At 36.0% G+C, this 20,182-nt stretch overlaps 2 protein-coding genes across 2 annotated transcripts; both read left to right on the top strand.

Annotated features, from left to right (window-relative positions):
* Positions 111-5,411, top strand: LOC18787167 (vacuolar protein sorting-associated protein 36). The gene is made up of 8 exons (XM_007217949.2): positions 111-1,074; positions 1,624-1,827; positions 2,289-2,382; positions 2,508-2,565; positions 2,747-2,816; positions 3,246-3,381; positions 3,509-3,593; positions 4,825-5,411. The coding sequence occupies exons 1-8, from the start codon at positions 451-453 to the stop codon at positions 4,880-4,882; spliced, it is 1,329 nt and encodes a 442-aa protein (XP_007218011.1). The 5' UTR covers positions 111-450; the 3' UTR covers positions 4,883-5,411.
* Positions 9,904-10,881, top strand: LOC109947269 (zinc finger MYM-type protein 1-like). Its single transcript, XM_020557198.1, has one exon. The coding sequence runs from the start codon at positions 9,904-9,906 to the stop codon at positions 10,879-10,881; it is 978 nt and encodes a 325-aa protein (XP_020412787.1).

Consider the following 20,182-nt stretch of genomic DNA (forward strand, 5'->3'; position numbering starts at 1 on the left):
TTTTGACTTTGCTTGAGCTTATTTACATACGAAATTAAAAAGTATACGGATGTCAATTTAATATCTGAAAATACAGAAAATAAATTGATTTAAGAAGAAGTGGTTGATTCCATACTCATTTTTTATTGGCTATTCCTTACTTGCTCGATTCATAACTTTCCTCATTCCAACTAAATAAACACACCACAATGGTGTAAATGGTAATGTACAAATAGGTTTTCCTAGAAAATGAAAAAAAATAAAATAGAAGTAAACATACCAAAGTATTGATTTGTCCAAAATAAAAAAGACATTTTCTCCAACACCCAACATGGCTCGTGTAAAGCCTTTTCTGAGTTGTGGTGAAGCTTCCTCCTTCAGTTTAATTGAGTGACTTGACTTACAATTAGCAACATCAAATTACATCATACTAATCAATCCTACAGCACAAATTCTTCATATGATCATCAAATGGCCAGAAACTGCCTGCAAGCGGCTGAGCTAACGACCAGCGGCCGCCCAGTCCTCCTCCCGACGGAGATCGAATGCTCACTCCTCTCCGCCGTAGACCTCGAATGCGAAGACCTCCCCAACTTCCCTCACCTCAAATCGGGTCTCCTCATTCTCACCACCCACCGCCTCTTATGGCTTCCTGAGTCCACCGCCGCCTCTTCAGCCTCCGCCATCCCTCTCGCCGCCATCACCCACATCTTCTCCGCCAAAAAGTCAATCAAGTCCATGTTCGCCTCACCCCGGCTCCGATTCCAACTCTCGGTCTCGCCCGACGGCCGGGTTTCGGATTCGGGTTCGGGTTCAAGGTCCGTGGTGGTGACGGTCGTAATCAGGGGGAAGGGCGATTTGGACGCCTTTTTGAACAAGTTGTGGGACAGCTGGCGGGGAAGGGCCTGGGAGATTGTGCATGAACAGGCCGGCTCGGATGTTGCTTCGGGTTCCGGGTCGAGCTCTGGGATGTATACGAGGGAAGGGGCGGTGAGGATGGTTGGAGTGTCAGGGATTCTAAGGAAGGAGCAGGAGATGTGGGAGAGTACTGATAAGAGCTTGCAGGACGCTTTCCAGGACTTGAATGCTCTCATGGTAATGCTGCCTGTTTGGTTACTAAGATAATTGTTGAATTCCATGAATTTAAGTTTTGTATCAACTGGGAAAGTAGAATCTGGCTGTTCACTGAATGGGGGAAAATTCTGAAATCAAAGTATAGGGTAAATGTGCCTTTTGTGTATGTCTGCATCTCAAGTATTTGATTTTTGGTAAAGTAATTTGCAATGCTGTGCTGGGTTGATGAGAATATGTGTTGTGTTGAAAGACTTTTATTGAGAATTTTTGGTCTTAGGCTTTTCGTTTTTGGGTTTGTGATCATATGTGTTTTGCTTAGTTCCCGAAAAAATTGTTGAATGCACAGCTGAAGGCTGTAATATGCGGCTTAGCTAGTGAACACTGGATTTTTATTTTTTATTTTTCTAAATTTTAAAAGTAATTGCATTTGAGTCCTAAAAGTAGGCTTGTATTCTTATTTTTTATTATATTTTCGACTTGTGGGTGCATTCAGTGTAGATACTTTTGAACCAGTGTTATGTTTTCTGTTTGTGAATGGCTTTAAGTTGTAGAGCAATATTAAATTTACAGAGTAAGGCTAAAGAGATGGTGATGCTAGCAGAGAAAATGAGGCAGAAACTTTTATCTGGCTCGACTTCTCAGCCCAGTGCGGAAAATGATGAAGAATTGGGTTCCAAACAAGAGATGCAAGATTGGTTGCTGAGTGTTGGTATTATATCGCCTGTTACCAAGGAGTCTGCTGGTGCTATGTATCACCAACAATTGTCCCGTCAGGTTGTCTTCTTTCTATATTCTTTGTGAATGAAACCACTTTGTTTAGTTTCTCTCTTTAGCATTTGATGATCAAGTGAACTGTAAAGTCAGATTGTGTCACTGGAATATCAGTCTGTGCCATTGAAGAGAAAGTTAGCGCCATCCTTAGACCCCGAGCTATTCCTAGTTAAAAAGCAACAAAATGTAAACAATATTTCTAGTTTCTTGACCAATCTCGTTTCAAAATAAATTTTTAAAAAAATTCTTGACCAAGCAATTTGAAGTTATGCTAGGAAATTTCTATTGTGCAATTCTGATTTATCTTGTTAAACTATATTGTCTTAACTTGTCTGATATATACGTTTATTCATATTGGATGTTCACATTATTGATTTATGAAAAATACCTCATGTTGTTTATTACTTTTTTATATCTTTCGTCTTAGAGGAGAAAACTCATTTTCTGTTGTTTTTGGTAAATAGTTAGCAGATTTTGTCAGACTTCCACTTGAGAGATCTGGGGGAATGATGAATCTTATAGACATATACTGTCTCTTCAATCGTGCTCGAGGCACAGGTTTTGTGTGATGATATCAGAGCTCTTGTTTTAATTTAATTTTGTATGCATGACTTTGTTAAGTTCTGAGTTCTTGTCAGGATGTTTAAAGGGTCAAACATGGATTGTTATCTCTCTTTATGCAGAATTGATCTCGCCAGAAGATTTGCTGCAAGCATGTTCTCTCTGGGAGAAGTTTGACGTGTATGTAGGAATTTCTTAAATTTGTTTATTTGAAAGCGTGGATGCACCTTTGTATGATAATGCAAAATATAAATGCTAGTCTTCATTACTTGTAATAAGTGAAAAATAAATACCCGTCTATATCAGTAGTATTGTAACATGAGCTTGTTATTACCATAATATAATCTTGTTCTGTTTGTAGCCCTGTAATGCTTCGAAAGTTTGATAGTGGAGTCATGGTCATCCAGAATAAGTCTCATAGTGATGAAGAGGTGATCTTATTATCTCTCTATAAGCTGTTTCATGTTGATAAGATTCTACAGTTGTGTGCATTGAAACATATTTCATTCCTGGTGGAAATGATTTCGATTCCCAAGTCTTCAGAATGATTCCTGGACAGGAATGAGATTCCTTATTTTATGCAGGCCTATATTATATGGCTCCCGTGTTTCTCTTGATTACTATGTTGTAAACACTGGAATAGGAGGAAGGAGAATGATTTTCATTCTTGGCCATTCAAGCTATGTGATGAATACAAATATTTTTGTTTTGCATTTGTGGTAATGATGAAAACAAATCTTGGCCAAGGAAGAGGCTAAAATTTACACTTTGTTTGCATCTTTGATTATGACATCATGGTCGTTCTACATCAGAAGCCATTTCAAGTTGCTTGACACAACTTACTGTGTTTGTCAAATTAGGTTTTTGGTAGAATCAAGACCCTTGTAACAAAGCCCGATGCTCTTCGAACTGGGATAAGTGCCAGTGATGCTGCAATCACATTAGGTATTGCACCAGGCATGGCCAAGGAGCATCTTCTTACTGCTGAAAGCAAGGGTACGCTGTTGCACAACTTTGTTTGACAATATTCTAATAATGTTTTCTACATAGAAGTATATGTTTCCTATCAAAAGGAATTTCTAATATTTTTTAAATTTTGATTAATATTGGATATTGTTGGCAGGTTTGCTATGCAGAGATATAAGCCCAGATGGCTTTCGCTTTTATGTTAACCTGTTTCCTGAAATCGATCCAAATGACATGTTCTCGTAAGTGAAATCTGTGTTGATCTTGCAAGGCTGTTTTTTCTCCTTACTTTATGTTTGCCAAATTTGAAATCTATTAACGAAGCTGCTTGTCAAATGTACTTCAATTTAATTTCATTTACAATCTAAACATCTTCAAAAAGATTTTCATTAGATCAACCTCTCCAATAATTCTTATTCTGTGGTGGAATTGGTTTCTTTTGCTATAGTTTCTCATTAATTGATTCTTATTGTCTTGTAATAAATAGTCTGTGTCTTACCCTGTGGGTCAGTGTTTCGTTTACTCAAATCATTATTTAGATTTAGTAACTGGTAATAATTTTTACATTCTCACCTTTTCCAGCAGTGGTTCATTTGGAAATGTGAAACTATCACTCCTTTGTTGGGTTGTTGTAAATTTCCAGGACAATGTGTTTATACTCATGTACCCACAGGTATAGGGTAGGAGCTACGAGATTGAACACTGACTGATGACTGTGACTGCATAATGATGCTTGGATGTAGATATCTTATGTTTTTTGGTGCCTTTGGTGTATGGTCAATAAACCTTGGAATAAAGTTGTGTTTACATTGTTTAGTTGAGTATGGTGACAATTAAGCTAGTGATGGCTGTAGGACATATAGTCAAGATTTCCGGTTTTCAGAAATGTTGATACTTGTAGTAGAATTGGCCAGCTGGAACTATTGGTTCTTAACTGACTTTGAATTGTGCGCATAGCCTAGACATTGGGTTCAAGACATAACATCACAAAAGGAGGATGAAATTGAACCTTATGAAATTAGAATAGTGCACACAATGCATGCGTCTGTGCATGAATATAATGGTCACTGTTCAATTTATGAGTGTACATAGTCCAATCAATTCACAAAATTGAAATGGCTGTCTGAAAGTCTATACAAAAGGAATGCATCCCTATTCCTTTTCTCTTTGTGCAGGACCCTCTGTAATTTTCTTAGGTCTATCCATTTTCTCACAATTCAAATCACTTTGTTGAGTTTCCTTCTCATGTAATTCCTTTTCTCTGAAAATTCCTAAATGTTTATCCATTTTCCCACCTAATTTGTTATAGGCGACCTAAAAACAGTCACTCTGGCATCACATCTTATGCTTTTCTGTTAACAGATATTAATGAAGATGATAAGGTGGTGATAGGATCACTCCCATTTTCATTATATATAACAGATGCAAAACTTTTTGTATTTATTTCTAATAAGTATTTTGTTTTCTCGACAGAGTGAAAGATTATGGAATCTATAGCACTTGGTTAAGGGCGGCCTGTGCTTCTGGATGAGAGAGATGATTTATGCAGTAACCCCTTTCTACCTTTTTCATGCGGCAGAAAGCAGAAGCAAGATGGACATTAATAGGTGAATGCTGCTGAAATCAGAAGGAACTAAGATTGACACAAAATTGATGAATGCCAAGTATTTTCAGGCGAGTTTGTACCAGTTTATTGCTTAACTCCCCTGCGACTCTTCGAATTTTCTATGTTGTGGTTGCACAGACGTAAAGTTCCAGAACCATGCATCAAAGACATACTTACCTCCGTTGTGACAAAGGATTATTTGCAAAGTGCTTCTTCAGAGCCAGGGAAACTTTGTACTTGAACATAAAAGCAGGGAAGATCTGTACTTTTAAATTTTCTTTACATCGCCCCCTTTTTCCCTCTTCCCAATGGCTTAATGGACATGGAAATAATCATGCCGTTTGTAACAAAACATTTAATTGATGATGCCATTATTTAGGTCATGTTTTCTACGATGATGAATGAAACAAAGAAGATGCAAAGCCAAGGAGATAGAAGATTATTTAATACTAAATTATTGTGAACTCTCAAATGGGAAGTCTAATCTGTTCATACTTGCTAGCAATCATTTTTTTTTTTTTTTTAATTTCCTTTTTTCCACCCCTGGAAACAGAGTTTTGCTTGCAATATTTATTTTTCGATTTTTTATTAGGTTTGTTAGGAATTATTTTATAAGTGTAGTTTAATGGATCAATGACCCTGAACTGGTTTCTCCTATGAGGGGATTAATGATATCTCAAGTTAGATATACTAACTTCATATTTAATTTTACCTCGTCTAGTTCAGGTGTGCTCACTTTTTGTTTCCGTTGTGCCCAGCAGTTATCCCTGAACGTGGAGTAAAGAGTGATATTTTCTTCTGAATGTGGAAGTTGGATCATCTCTTCGGTTTTTCACTTTTTTTATTTTTGTCCTTTTTACGACAATACCCATCTCAACTTTAAATATTAATTTTCCAGCAGCAATTGATTTTTCTTGTTTGAGGGGCCTGTCCAATTTTTTTTGGGTTAAACTTGTGACCCCAACTGCTCTTGGCTTGGCTTTATAATAGTAGAGATGTTCCATTGCCAAAAGATAATTATGCACTCTTGCATTTTTTGTGTGTTACATTGGAGTTCAAACAGGTTCGAACTGGGGTGCCATGGTGGGAGGCTTCCTATTAGCACATATTTGGTGGTGGCTTCCCATTAGCACATATTTTCTTTTCCATTATATTGGAAAGAATTGTTAACCTAAATAATTACAACGTATTCGGTAACATGTGCAGTAATTCAAGAAAAACAAAGATGTCTTTCGGTACAATATGTAGTTGGAGGCTGTGTACAGTTAGTGTTGATAATGCGTTGGATATGTAATTTTGTCTATAAAAAAAATCGGATTTTGTAAAGATTTATTATTCCATCATTGCATAATTCACTGAGGAATGAAACAATTCATGGTTGTTCCACTTGAAGAGGGGAACATGTGAACAATGTTTAGATGTCGAAGTGGAACATCAATAAAAAGGGAAGATGTACCGTACCCACTAAGATATGGAAAGATGAGAAGCTACGATGTTTTTCTATTGTTAGGTTGGGATATATAGGCATGTGTGCTATTACCATGTCCGATAAATTTGTGAATGTTGAGGCTTTTTCTAGTACTCACTACAGTTGGATGAACAAAACTTACCTCCTTAAATAAAATAAATATTTATGAAAACGTGAGGGAAAATCAAAATTCTTTTTTATTTAGCTTTTCATTGGGATTGAGATATGGGGATTGAGATAGGGATCACCATTTGGCTTGAGGCCCATGGGTTGAAGTGGGTCGGCCCGACCTGGTCCATTGTTTAAGCTCGATTGGCTCAATCTACTTTAAAATTAGGTTGGGTTTGGGTCAAGATTGGGCAAGCCCAGTTAAGCATGTCTAGGACCGATTCTTGCTCATAAATATAATAAATAATAAATATAACAATAAAGTTAACCCACTATCACATTTTCCACTAATGAAAGCAACTTCAAGGCACACTATTGGGCATGATACGAGATGACACAAGATGAAGGACTTCCTGGTGTCAATCCCGGAAAGGATAATTGGGACGGTACGGGACGAAACAATATGGATGTTTCTCAGGACACGTTTGAGCCATACCAGAACCAAACAAGACCTGCCATTTTTCCCATATGATACATTGCCTTTTAGAAATCAAGCCTCATACAATCAAGATCTACGAAATTAATTACAAATCAAGAATCAAGCCCCATACAGTCAATTCAAGACATGCCAAATGAATTACAAATCAAGAATCAAGACTCAAACTCAAAGTAACTCAACAAACCTCAATGGTTGCAAATTAAATTACAACAGAAAAGAAACCAAAAAAAAAAAAAAACAGAACATAATGGAAATCTCACAACCAAAGTTTACCACACAAAGAAAAATTTTACATTAACAAAACAGGTTATAGAGAACAACAAAAGAGCAGGCTACTTGGCATGCCCATTTCCCTTTGGATCTGAAGCTACTGTGTTTATACTAGTGGCAGCTTCAGTACTTGCATATTCTATAGAAAATAAATCCACACAATCATTAAAAATGCTTAGAAAAAAGCCTAATCAAATTAAAAACAAATGCAACATTATAAAGTAATAACATACCTAATTCAACACTTATAAAACTCATATTCTTCAAGAGTAGCTTCATCTTCTAAAGTGGTGGAAATGTCATCTCCCTTCAAACAATTTTGCATACATATCAATGTCTCCACTGATCTAGGAGTTAATGAACTCCTAAATGAATCAATTACTCTTCCCCGAGTGCTAAAACAGAATATCCCTTGCAGTTGCTGCCAACAAAGTGTACTTAGGACCATTGAGCTTCCACCACAACAAGATGTCAAAAAAGGACTCTTTGGTTGTTAATTCCAAAGGATTTTACAAGTAGGTATTCAATTCATGTGCCAGTATATCCTCCTCAATCTCTTCCACCACTTTTATCTAATCATCCATTATATCATCAACATCTTGTGAATCTTAATTCAGATTATGTGGAGCAGAATTTACATTCTCACTTCTCATGTGAATTCTACTATCCAATCTAGGTGCATACTCTTCACACATAGACATCAACACCTCCTTTATCTCCTTGGTTTTGTTTTCCACTTCTGCCTCATCAAACTTCTCTTTCCTAAACAGATGTGTCACATGCCTAAGCTTGAATCTGGGGTCCAAAATAATAGCAACAACTAGTAGCACATATCTTCAAATTTGACAAAGTACTTGTTGTATTTTTCTCTTATTTTGGATGCCGTATCAACCAACACTCTCTCTGTTTTTGAATTAGTGGCCATCTAGGTGACACAAACAACTTATCAATCTCTTTTTCTATTGCTAAAATGGAATGGAAAGCTTTATTGGTAGTGGGGTGCAAAGATGCACTCACCTTTAGTGCGACCTCATAAAAAGAACTTCACATAAATAGTAGCATTGTCCCAATCATCTTCACTTGGTTGTCCAACCCTAATATGGTTACTATTACTCACAACTACACCATCCTCATCAACTTCATGTTCTCGTTCCTTGAACTAAGCCAAGAAAGGGTTGTCATCATCCTCTCCCATTCTTACAAAAGCTTTTTTTATATTTGAAGGCTGCATCCAATATTATAAATGTTCAATTCTGCCTTGTGGGGACATCCATGCAAACCATGCCTTTGATGGACAGTCCCTTTGAGTCCACACAAGTTTTTAAAAACTCCAACCTTTGAGGAGAAGACCTAACATACCTAACAACATTGGCCAAAATAGACTTAGAAAGCCTCTTCAAACCACTACCTACTATTAGGCTTGTGATGTGAACACAACATCGCACATGTAGGTAATTCCCTTGCAAAACATGTTTTGCTTTATCCCTTTTATTTAACTTTGACCTAACCTAATTTATAGCCGCTTTATTGGTAGATGCATTATCCACCATTATAGCCATCACTTTTTCTATCCCCTACTGAAGTAAATTTTTTTTAATGAGCTTCCCTATGGTTGCTCTTTGGTGATTGGAAATCACACAAAAGTTCAAAATTCACTTGTGCATTTTCCACTCACAATTAATGAAATGGGCATTCAACACCAGTGGCGGATCCACATAGGGGCAAGGGGGTCAATTGACCCCCGCAAGCCCGGAATCCTCCACAAGAGCTGAAGAACTTGGCCCTTGCAAATGCCCAGAATGTGTTTGATGAAATGCCCCAAAGAGGGAGTTGCCATAGCCAAGAGCTGCGCAGCGCACACGCAAGGCCAACACTACCTCTTTTTTTTTAAGTTCCTGACGTCAAAACGACGTCGTTCCACTTAAGTAGTTTTTCTTTTTTCGTTCCTGACGTAAAAACGACGTCGTTCCATTTAAGTGAGTGTTTTTTAAATTTTTAGAACCTAGCCAAAACGACGTCGTTTTGGCTAAGGTGAAAAAAAAAAAAAAAAACCCACAGCAGCACAGCAGATCGATAAAACAGATTGGGGAATGAGTTTTTCACTCATTCCTCTCATTCAAACCCTAAATCCCCAACCCCAACCTCTAATTCTACTCAACTTTCACTCAATCTGAAGGCCTCTCCACGTGAATCATCCTTCGGCACCGGCGTTCTCCTCATCAAGTGGCAGTAGCAAACCCCAAATTCAATTAGCTTGAAATTTGCTCTCAAAATTGAAAGTATGTCATCCTATTTCATAATCTTTTTATGCTTTGATGAGATTGATTAATATGTTGATTAGTTTGAATGAATCAGAGTGTTTAATTAATTATATGTTAGTTTGTATGTTTTAATATGATGGATTTTATCTCTCAAATTGAAATTATGTTATCCTAATTTCTAATCTTTTATTATGCTTTAATTGATTAATAAAGATTAATGTACATTTTTGTTGTTGTGTATTGTATTTGTTAGAAGTTTTTTATTATTTTGGTTAGTTAGAAAAAAATCTTGGCAATTTAGATTGTTAATTAGTTTGTATGTTTTTTTGCATATAAAGTTATGGAACGATACTTTAAGAGAAAGTTCTCGTCAACCACTTCTAGTTCGGATAATGTGGGTAGTTTAGACTCAACAGATGTGGGTATTTCAAGGGATGAGGATATTTCAAGAGATGTGGGTATTTCAAAAAAAAGTGAGTTGCAAGATCTTATGAATAATCTTCCTGCAGACCTTGGACTTCGACCTCAAATGTTAGATTATTATCTTAACATTCGAGACAAAGTTCAAAGAGCATATCTACAAAAGGGTCCTTGTCAACCTAAGAATCACACATTTCCACAAATCGATCTTTCCGGGTATGATCGACGTTTTAATGTCAAGTGGTTTGATGAGTTTGACTGGTTGGAGTACAGTATAAGTAAAGATGTTGCATTTTGCTTTTATTGTTATCTCTTCAAATCCAATTTCAAAATTGGTCATGGGTGTAGTGATGCCTTCACAGAGATGGGTTTCAGAAATTGGAAGAAGAAAGAAAGACTTAGGAATCATATTGGAGGTGTTGGAAGTGTTCATAATCAATCTAGACAATATTGTATAGATCTTATGAATCAGAAGCAACACATCCAAACAGTTTTGGGCAAGCAATCAGACCAAGCTCGTATTGATTATCGTATTTGCTTGACAGCTTCTCTTGATTGCGTGAGATTTTTGTTGAAGCAAGGTCTTCCTTTTCGTGGTCATGATGAGAGTGACACTTCAAACAACAGGGGGAATTATTTGGAGCTCTTACAATTTCTTGTTGATCATGATGAGAAAGTTAAGGCCGTTGTGTTAGAAAATGCTCTAGGGAATCTCAAGCTAATAGCTCCAACAATTCAAAAAGATTTGGTGAATGCTTGTGCCACTAAAACTATTAAGAAAATCATTAAGGATATGGATGGTGCATTCTTTTCTTTATTAGTTGATAAATCGCATGATGTGTCAATTAAAGAACATATGGCAGTAGTGTTTCGTTATGTGGACAAAAGTGGGATGTAATTGAAAGGTTTGTGGGCATTCAACATGTTAGCGACACTACATCAAACTCACTAAAGGAGGCTATTAACACTTTGTTTTCAAAAGAAGAAATGAACATTTCTATGCTAAGAGGACAAGGATATGATGGAGCTAGTAATATGAAGGGTGAGTTCAATGGTCTCAAAACACAGATTTTGAGAGAAAATCATTATGCCTATCATATTCATTGTTTTGCACATCAACTTTAATTAGCTCTTGTGGCCGTGACAAAGAGAAATGCTGATATTGCCACTTTCTTCACATCTTGCAATAGCTTGGTTAATATTGTTGGAGCATTGTGTAAGCATCGTAACATGCTTAGAGATCAACTGCAAATGGATATTATGGAAGCTCTTGAAAAAGATACTCTTCCAACAGGGCGAGGCCTAAATCAAGAAAATTGTCTCAAGCGTCCTGGTGATAGACGTTGGAACTCACATTATGGTACATTACTTAGTATCATTTCTATGTTCAAATCTGTGGTGAAAGTGCTAAAATTGATTATTGAGGATGGCTCCACTGATAATATAGGTGAAGCAAATAGGTCATTAAGAGATATATAATCTTTTGAGTTTGTATTTTGCCTATTTTTCATGAGATCTATATTGGGAGTCACAAATGATTTGTCACAAGCATTACAAAGGCAAGACCAAGATATTGGGAATGCAATGACTTTAGTCAAAGATTGCAAGGACCAACTACAACTTATGAGAGAGAATGCATTTGAAGCCTTGCTTGATCAAGTATCTTCCTTTTGTGGCAAACATGATATTGAGGTTCCAAACATGGATGATGCATATGTAGCTCAATGGAGATCACATCAGAGAGCTCCTAGAATAACACATCTCCATCATTATCGTGTGGATATCTTTATTCAAATCATTGAGTGGCAACTTGAGGAATTAAATCATCGTTTCAATGAGGTAAATACTGAGTTACTTCTTTGTTTGGCATGTTTGAGCCCAGATGATTCATTTATAGCTTTTGACAAACAAAAGCTACTTGATTTTGCTGAATTTTATCCTCAAGATTTTACTCCCCGAGACCTCTTGGCACTTGAAGATCAACTTGGGATTTATATTCATCATATGCGTACGAGGAGTAATTTTTCTTAATTGAAGGGGATTGGTAGCCTTGCAAGAAAAATGGTGGAGAAAGGCTTGCATAGAACATTTAATTATGTTTATTTGCTTCTCACATTAGCTTTAATTTACCGGTTGCAACAGCTTTTGTGGAGAGAGCATTTTCTGCTATGAATATTGTGAAAGGTCCACTTTGCAATCGAATGGGAGATTAATGGTTGAGTGATAGCTTACTTGTTTACATTGAGAAATATGTGTTTATTTGTATTGATAATGACTCTATAATGCAACGTTTTCAGAGTATGGAAACTCGTCGTGGACAATTGTAATGTGGTTTTTTCTATTAATTAAGAATTTTAATATTATTGTTTCATTTTTTTGGGTCTATTTTGTATAGAATTTTTTTGCCTTTTAGACGTTGACTCCTGCAAGGAAAATTCCTGGATCCGCCACTGGTTAGCACCATATAGTTACAGTTTTGGACACTTGTTCAAGTGTCAGTAGTGAGGCTAACCTTAGTTTCCCTCAAATCTTTCTTCAACTTCAACTTATGCTCATCATACATTTTCATAAATTGTCTCACTATTGTTATACTGCTAGGAACATTAAACAAAGGGCAACTAACACTACCAAATTTCCTAGAGGCTATAGAGAAATGTCTTGTTTCTATAAGCTTGAGAGTGATGAGAGAGAGGTTGTAGAGTAAGAGGAAGTGAAAAGGTTGAGAGGGACTTTTTAGAACACGCATTTTAGATTTTGAGAAAGGGTGTGGCTTCTTGTTTTTATAAGCTTGAGAGAGACAGTAGAGAAAGAGGAAGTGAAAAGACTGTAGAGAACGAGTAACAAACAAACAAAAATTTGCCAAAAAGGGGTTTTGGGTCCCGCATAAAATATTTATTAAAAAAATATTTCAAAACGTTCAAGGCATGTTGTAGTAGTTAATCAAACTCACAACACGTCTATGTATGTTGTAGAATAAATCTTTAACAACATGCAATACTTGCACGTTGCAAATAATTTTTTTATTCACCATTTTAACAACGCGCAATTATATCATATTGTAACAAAGAATGATTCACAAGACGCATTAAACGCATGTTGTTAAACATGATGATTCACACATTAAATGCACATTAACCTCATGTTGTTATATGTAATTTTTCTTGTAGTGGGAGATGATAATGGTTCGAAATCAATGGCTTTAGTTTTGGGCTATGTTTTCCAATTCCTACCACAATGGTTGCACCAAACTTTGGTGTTTTCTTGTCCTACAATATCACTTACAATATTTCCATATTCTCATCATTCATAAGAAGAAGAAGGATGTTTTCAAGCAACCATTGGTCAATTAGTGACATAATAATATATGTAACATACATTAAAGTAGAGGTTGCTTGCTCCATCACATTTTGAGCCACACAGTTACACTAATGAAAACTTTTCATGAGTTTATATTTACATTATGGAAGTTCAATCCTATAATATTTGAGTTTATGACATGTGTATTGGGTACAATCAATGATCTACATATCATTTGGATTAGTTTAAATTCAAATAATATATGAAAAGCTCTATTTTGTGACTTATTATTTGAGTATAAAACACAAATAAATCATCATTTGATTTGATTCAATAAGACCGTTAGCTAATGCACTATGCGTGTCTTAGGATATTCATCTCATGTTCGTACATGAAAATATTGCATTTAACTCAACCATAGCTTAATGGTAAGAACATTTACTTATGGATGAGTGACCTCAAATTCAAACTCCAAAGACACTTCCCCTAACCCCTTCTAAACTTTGGCATTTTTTTATATATAAAAAAACTCATAGATATTGATAGTAAGGAAAAGGAAATAGTTGGTGGTCTCAAAATCTCATGTATGTTCCAACAAATAGGGATCATAATTTGGCCTATGGCCCATGGGCTGAAGTGGGTTGCTTGAGGCTCGATGGCATTGTATTTTGGGGCTTGAATCAATTATGTGCTAGGAGTAGAAAGAAAATAAAAACAACTAGATAAAGAAAACAGCAACAAAAATTATTTTTTTATTTTTTTATTTATTGAAAAGAAGTAAAGAGTTTAGAAAAATTGGGTTGCCTCCCAATAAGCGCTTTATTTGAAGTCTGTAGCTAAACTTTACAGAAGTTTGGTGGTCAAATCACTAGTTCCTTCAGAGTCAAAGACTCATTTATAATGTCAAAGGGTGTCTCCATGTAGGGTTTCAGTCTGTGATCATTTACCTTGAATGCGTTTCCCTTAGCTTTATTAGTTATTTCAACTGCCCCATGAGAAAAAACTTGAGTCACTGGGTAGGGTCCAGTCCAGTGAGATTTTAATTTCCCTGGAAACAACTCAAGCCTTGAACTGAATAACATAACCTTTTGCCTTGGCTGAAATTCCTTCCGTAAAATGTGACTGTGATGAAATGCCTTAGTTCTTTCCTTATAGATCCGAGAACTGTCATAAAAACTGCCTTGAACCATACTGTCTACCACATCAATGCACATACATTCTTACTGTTCAGCAGGACGTTTCGCTGCCTCAAACAAATTAAACACCACAGATTGGTCCTGAACCCGTAAAGTCAATGTTCCAGCTTCCACATCAATTAAAGTCCTAACTGTTGCCATAAACAGCCTCCCCAAAACAATAGGTGTTTGAAAGTCTTCATCCATGTTTAAAACCACAAAATCTGCCGGTACATAAAGATTATCAACCTTAATAATTAGATCTTCAATAACACCTCTTGGATAAGTGATTGAACGATCAGCCAGTTGAAGTATAATTGATGTAGGCTTTAAATCTCCTTGTCCTAATCCCTGGAAAATAGAAAAAGGCATCAAATTAATACTTGCACCCAAATCAATTAAAGCACTTTTAAAATAGTGCAAGAAATATTAAAACTCCTTGGATCATTTTTCTTAGGTGGCAGCTTGTGTAGCAAAACTGTGCTGCACTGTTTTGTCAAAAAGACTTTGTCCAAATCTGCAAGGTTCTTTTTGCTGCTGCAAACTTCTTTAAAAAATTTGGCATATGATGGATTTTTCTTGATCGCATCCAGCAATGGAATGTTGATTTGAACTTTGGATAATGTCTGCATAAAGTCCTTGAGTTGCTGATCCCTTGCTTTAGGAATTACACGGTTAGGATAGGGCAGTGGAGGGTCATAAACACGCTGTAAAACCTGTTTTGGGATAGTTTCGGGATTTGCCAGATTATGTTTTTCTGCAGTTTTGGCAGGTTATGCTGCTGCAAAATTGTCTACATTATTCTCCATTGCTTGCTGCTCCTTTTCAATGCTATATTCACGATTGTCATAGCTTTTTCACATCGTAAAGTCCGAACAACGTTGCAATCTTCACGTCCTTTTGGATTAGGCAATGTTTGACTAGGAAATTTACCTTTTTCTTTGTCTGAAATATGTGCAGCTAGCTATCCAAATTGTTGCTCCAAACTTTTAATTGATACTTCTACATTTTGAAATCTTTGATTGTTGCCCTCGATGAATGATTGAGTTGTTGCTGCCAATTTAGCAAGCTGATAATCCAAAGTTGGTTTGGATGGAGCAAATGGTCTTCGTGCATGCTGGAATGGTTTTGCATTATTTTGATTGTCACCCTATTTGAAATTAGGGTGATCCCTCCATCTTGGATTGTACTGAGTGGCATATGCATCATTCCTAGGCCTTTGATAGCTGTTCATCATATTAACATGTTTCTCAACAAGCTCTGGGTAGGATTCTTTATGCGGGTAGCCTATTATGTCGTGTGTAGCCATGCTGCAAATACTACAAACTGTTGTTGCAGGTGGCTGCTGCTATGTAGAACTTGCTATTTGTTGTAAAATAATGTCAAATTTCGCATTAATTTTCTTCTCCATTTTTTTCATTTGTGTAGACATGTTGGGAGAACCTACTGATAACTCAAAAATGCCCCTTTTATGTGAATGTTCTGCTGTCCATTGCTGAGATTCTGTAGCCATCATATCAAATAGTTCAAATGCCTCCCATGCATATTTATTTGACAACGATCCTCCAGCTAATGCATTAACATGGCTCTTAGATGTCGGATTAAGTCTGTCAAAGAAAATATTCATCTGTGTATCTGAATCAATATTAACATGTGGACACTTTATGTACATCTCTATATATCTATCCCATGCTTCATGAAACTCTTCATTAGGCTTCTGTGTGAATGTCAAAATCTCCCTCTTGTAATTCAATGTCTTGGATGTTGGATAATATTTGTTCAGAAAATTTGTGTGTTATTGCTGTCAAGTAGTAATGCTATTAGCTGGTAGAGTGAATAACCAAGTTTCTGCCTTGTGACAAAATAAAAAATTCACACAGACGTCTTAGTACACAAGGGAGGCATTCGTTGGTGTAGTGTAGTCCCTAAGACGTCGTAGTAGTCGTTGTGGTGGTGGTGGTGGGTTATCTCCATCATGGTAACTAGATCACCCATAGCTAGGCTTGGTAAATAACGTTGCATTTGATGCTTCATACCATACACTGAAGCTCTAGATCAATGGGAATTAGCTCCAATTTGAGAGAACGCCTCCTATGAGTACAATTTTTAGAAATTAGGTTTTTGTACTTGCAACAAAGGCAAATAGTTATTTAAATAAGAAAAGAATAATACAATTAGGGTAGGAAATCAACAAAGCCCAAATGAAATTGGAAAGGAAATGAAAAATTGAAGCCTGGGTTAGATTGGGAAGATGATTCCCAATCGAAGAAGTAGAAGGAGAACACGAATGAGTCTCCTTTCTTTTTACTGAGATTCCCATAACTCAAATTGAATAGGAGATTTGGATTGGGCATGATGATTCCTAATTGGTATAGGGAGAACGTGAATGAACAGTTGGTGAAACCATTTCTCCAATTTGAGCTTGAGTGAAGTTGTCGTTGTCCAATTGGAACCAATGAGTGGATGCGTGAAAGATTCTGTTTGGAGCAACTATGATGTTACCAATTCGAAAAAGAAGTTCTCCAAGTAGTGGGTTTGGAATTCTCCAATCGGAAGAAGGATTTCTCCTTTTGCTTTTTCGACTTGCTATTTTCTGATTTGCTATTGCGTGTTTCTTTATAGTTCTATTTTTCTTTTTCTTTTCGAATCTTGTATTACCTTAAACCAAAAAAACTTGGTATGCCCTTGCAAGTGCACAAGAATGATTACAAATCCAAACGTTAAACTAATTTAGGAAGCTGCTTTTGTTGTGTTTTGAAAATAATGAGCTGTAGAGTAAAATAGTTCTTTGTTTTGTAAACATTATTTTCAAATTGTTGTTAGTATAAAAACAATGTCAAAACAGTTTGGTAAATTTTAATATAAAAATGTTGTAATTGTAGATAATGACTAAAACATACATGGTATTGATAGTGTTATGTGCTAACTATGTTATGGTGGTAGTGGTGATGATGATGGTAATGAGCTGGTGGTGGTGGAGATGGTTTTGGTGGTATAAGTGGAGGTGAAGTTAGTGGTTATGGTGGAGGTGTTGTTGGTGGGGTGGTGTTGCAGGTGAAGGTGCTGGTGGTGGAGAAGCTAGTGGAGGAGGAGGTGGTGGCGGTGGTGATGGAGGAGGTGATGGTTGGGGTGCTAGACGATGACATTTTTAAAATTAATGATGGTATTATGGGAATTAAAAAATTCATCAAAGGTTATTCTCAGCTTCTTGTGAAAGCATCTTTCAAATGTAACTTAGAGGTTGTTTCTACCGTTACTATCAGGAGGTCATTGCTTTTAAAACAATCAACCTATTTTATTTTTACCAAACACATTAAACTGCTTAACTTTAAAGTGAAGTCGATTTTTGGCAACAACAACAACAACAACAACAACAAAAATCCTAAACATGGCTTAAATCCTGTGCTGCAAACCACTATTACGTCAACTACACCACCATGACCACTCTGACATCCTGAAATCATCTCATCTTCTTCTTTCCAGTCCACATATGAGGTTGGTGTTTTTTTTTTTTTTTTTCATTTTCTGAATTTCAATTTTTGTTGTTCATTTAATATTTCTAACATTTATTCTTCTTCTAGATGTTATTGATTGTTGCTTAATTTTTAATGCTCTTCAATATTGGTTGGAAGGGAAAATTGAGTGCTGAGTTTTTGTATTTTCTTTGCAAACTTGTCCGTTCATTTGTGTCTTTATTGCAATTTTTGTGATGGCTCGAAGTTCAAATAATTTTATTCCTGTTAATTCCTAAAATCCAGTCATGGTGCCAACACAAACCACTTGCCCTCATTAATATGGGATCATTTTACCAAACTTCCAAAATTTAAACCTAGTGAACTTAAGGTTGTTTGCAATTATTGCTAACATGATTATGCATGTGATACCAATGTGGCACCTCTACCCAGGGTCAGTCAGCCTTGAGATTTTGAAGGCCTAGGGCAATACCGAAAATAGATCCTATGTATTTATTCATCCACACAATAAAAATCATTTAATTTTTATTGCATGTGTATGTATAAAGTATTAAAAAAAATAAGGAAACTTTTATAAATAAATAATTTGAAAAATTTAGATATCAAACATATATAATTTATTTTCTGTATATAAAAAAGGATTGCAAAAAAATTCAAAACCTGAAGTACTAAAGAAGAGCCATTCACTTTGACAAAAATAGAAAGCAACATTTACAATAGTAGAATTTGAACCCGAGTTTGATTAGAATTAAAACACTGTCTAAACCACTGGTGTTGAAGTCAACTTCATGAATTATGCTGCATTTATTTGTATAAGTATTAAAAACAAATCTAACCTCATATAAAAATAAAATTGGGGCCCTCCCTTGAGCTAGGGCCCAGGGCGGTTGCACTTCCCGCCCTAGCTCAAGGCCGTCACTGCCTCTACCTTAAAAAGCCACTTAGAGAATCAATTTAAAAGTACGCTAAAGTGTAAAAAACAAAAAAGTTCTTGCTTTAGAAAGGTCACTAGAAGGTTGGACTATTGGCAATAATCTCATGGTTGTAAGCTTTAGCAAAGAAGCTTGAAGAAAAACATTGGTTGTGATGATATTCTTTGATGAACTTCCTTTTAAAATTGTGGAGGGTTTAGAAAATTTTGTAGCTTGGCATGTCCTAAGTTTGTTCTTCCTTCACGTAGAACCATTGTTAGAGATGTGTATCCACTTTATGTGGAAGAAAAGAAAATGTTGAAAAGTGTGTTTGCTTCTAATAAACTAAGAGTGTGTCTTACTAAGAACACATGTACATATCCTCGAAACACAAGTTACATGGTAATTATTGCACACTTCTTTGGAAAATATTGGACATACCATAAAAGAATTCTAAATTTTTATGTTATTGTTAATCACAAATGGTAAAGTATAGGGAAACTTATTGAACCTTGTTTGCTTGACTGGGGCATTGAGAAAGTTTGTACTATAATTGTTTATAATGCTAGTGCGGATGATCTTGATGTGTAATATGTCATGAAAAGGTAAATAAATGGAATCAATGTGTCTTTGATGGTGAGTTTATGAACTTGAGGTGTTGTGCACACAATGAATTTTATTGTGATCGAGGGGTTGAAGGATATGCATGCATACATTATAAGCATTCCGAATGTTGTGAGGTATGTTCGGTCCAACCCCTCAAGATTTGATAATTTTAAAGCTACTATAGTGAGGGAGAAACTTGATTCAAAAGCTCTTGTTTTTTAGATGTTCCAACTAGGTGGAACTCTACTTATATGATGCTTGGTGCAACTATTATATTCCAAAAGGTTTTCGAGAGGTTAGAGGAGGATGATGGGCAATATGTCAGTTACTTCTTGGATGTTATAGTGAAGAGAGAGAGAGAGAGAGAGAGAGAGAGAGAGAGAGAGAGAGAGAGAGAGAGAGAGAGAGAGAGAGAGAGAGAGAGAGAAGGGTTGGTTGGGAAAATGCTAAGGTTTTCCTTAGATGTTTAAAATCTTTTTATGATATTACTTACATGTTTAATGGTTCATTGTGTGTGACTTCCAACATAACTTTTTATGAAATATGTGGCTTGCAATTTGAGTTGAAAACTTTGAGTACGAGTGATGATCCTCTTTTGGGTAGCATGACTAAAAGCATGAAGACAAAATATGATAAATATTGAAGTTCAATGGAGTTTATTAACAATATTTTGATTAATGTTGTTGTTCTTGATTCTAGATATAAGTTGGAGTATGTTTCTTTCTACTTCAGTGATG

This window comes from Prunus persica, chromosome G2 (assembly GCF_000346465.2).
Source record: "Prunus persica cultivar Lovell chromosome G2, Prunus_persica_NCBIv2, whole genome shotgun sequence".
Lineage (NCBI taxonomy): Eukaryota > Viridiplantae > Streptophyta > Magnoliopsida > Rosales > Rosaceae > Prunus > Prunus persica.

Coding starts and splice junctions, on each gene's coding strand:
- LOC18787167 (XM_007217949.2), top strand. CDS start 451: ATGGCCAGAAACTGCCTGCAAGCGGCTGAGCTAACGACCAGCGGCCGC. Junction 1,075..1,623: donor AGGACTTGAATGCTCTCATG/GTAATGCTGCCT, acceptor TTAAATTTACAG/AGTAAGGCTAAAGAGATGGT. Junction 2,383..2,507: donor CAATCGTGCTCGAGGCACAG/GTTTTGTGTGAT, acceptor CTCTTTATGCAG/AATTGATCTCGCCAGAAGAT.
- LOC109947269 (XM_020557198.1), top strand. CDS start 9,904: ATGGAACGATACTTTAAGAGAAAGTTCTCGTCAACCACTTCTAGTTCG.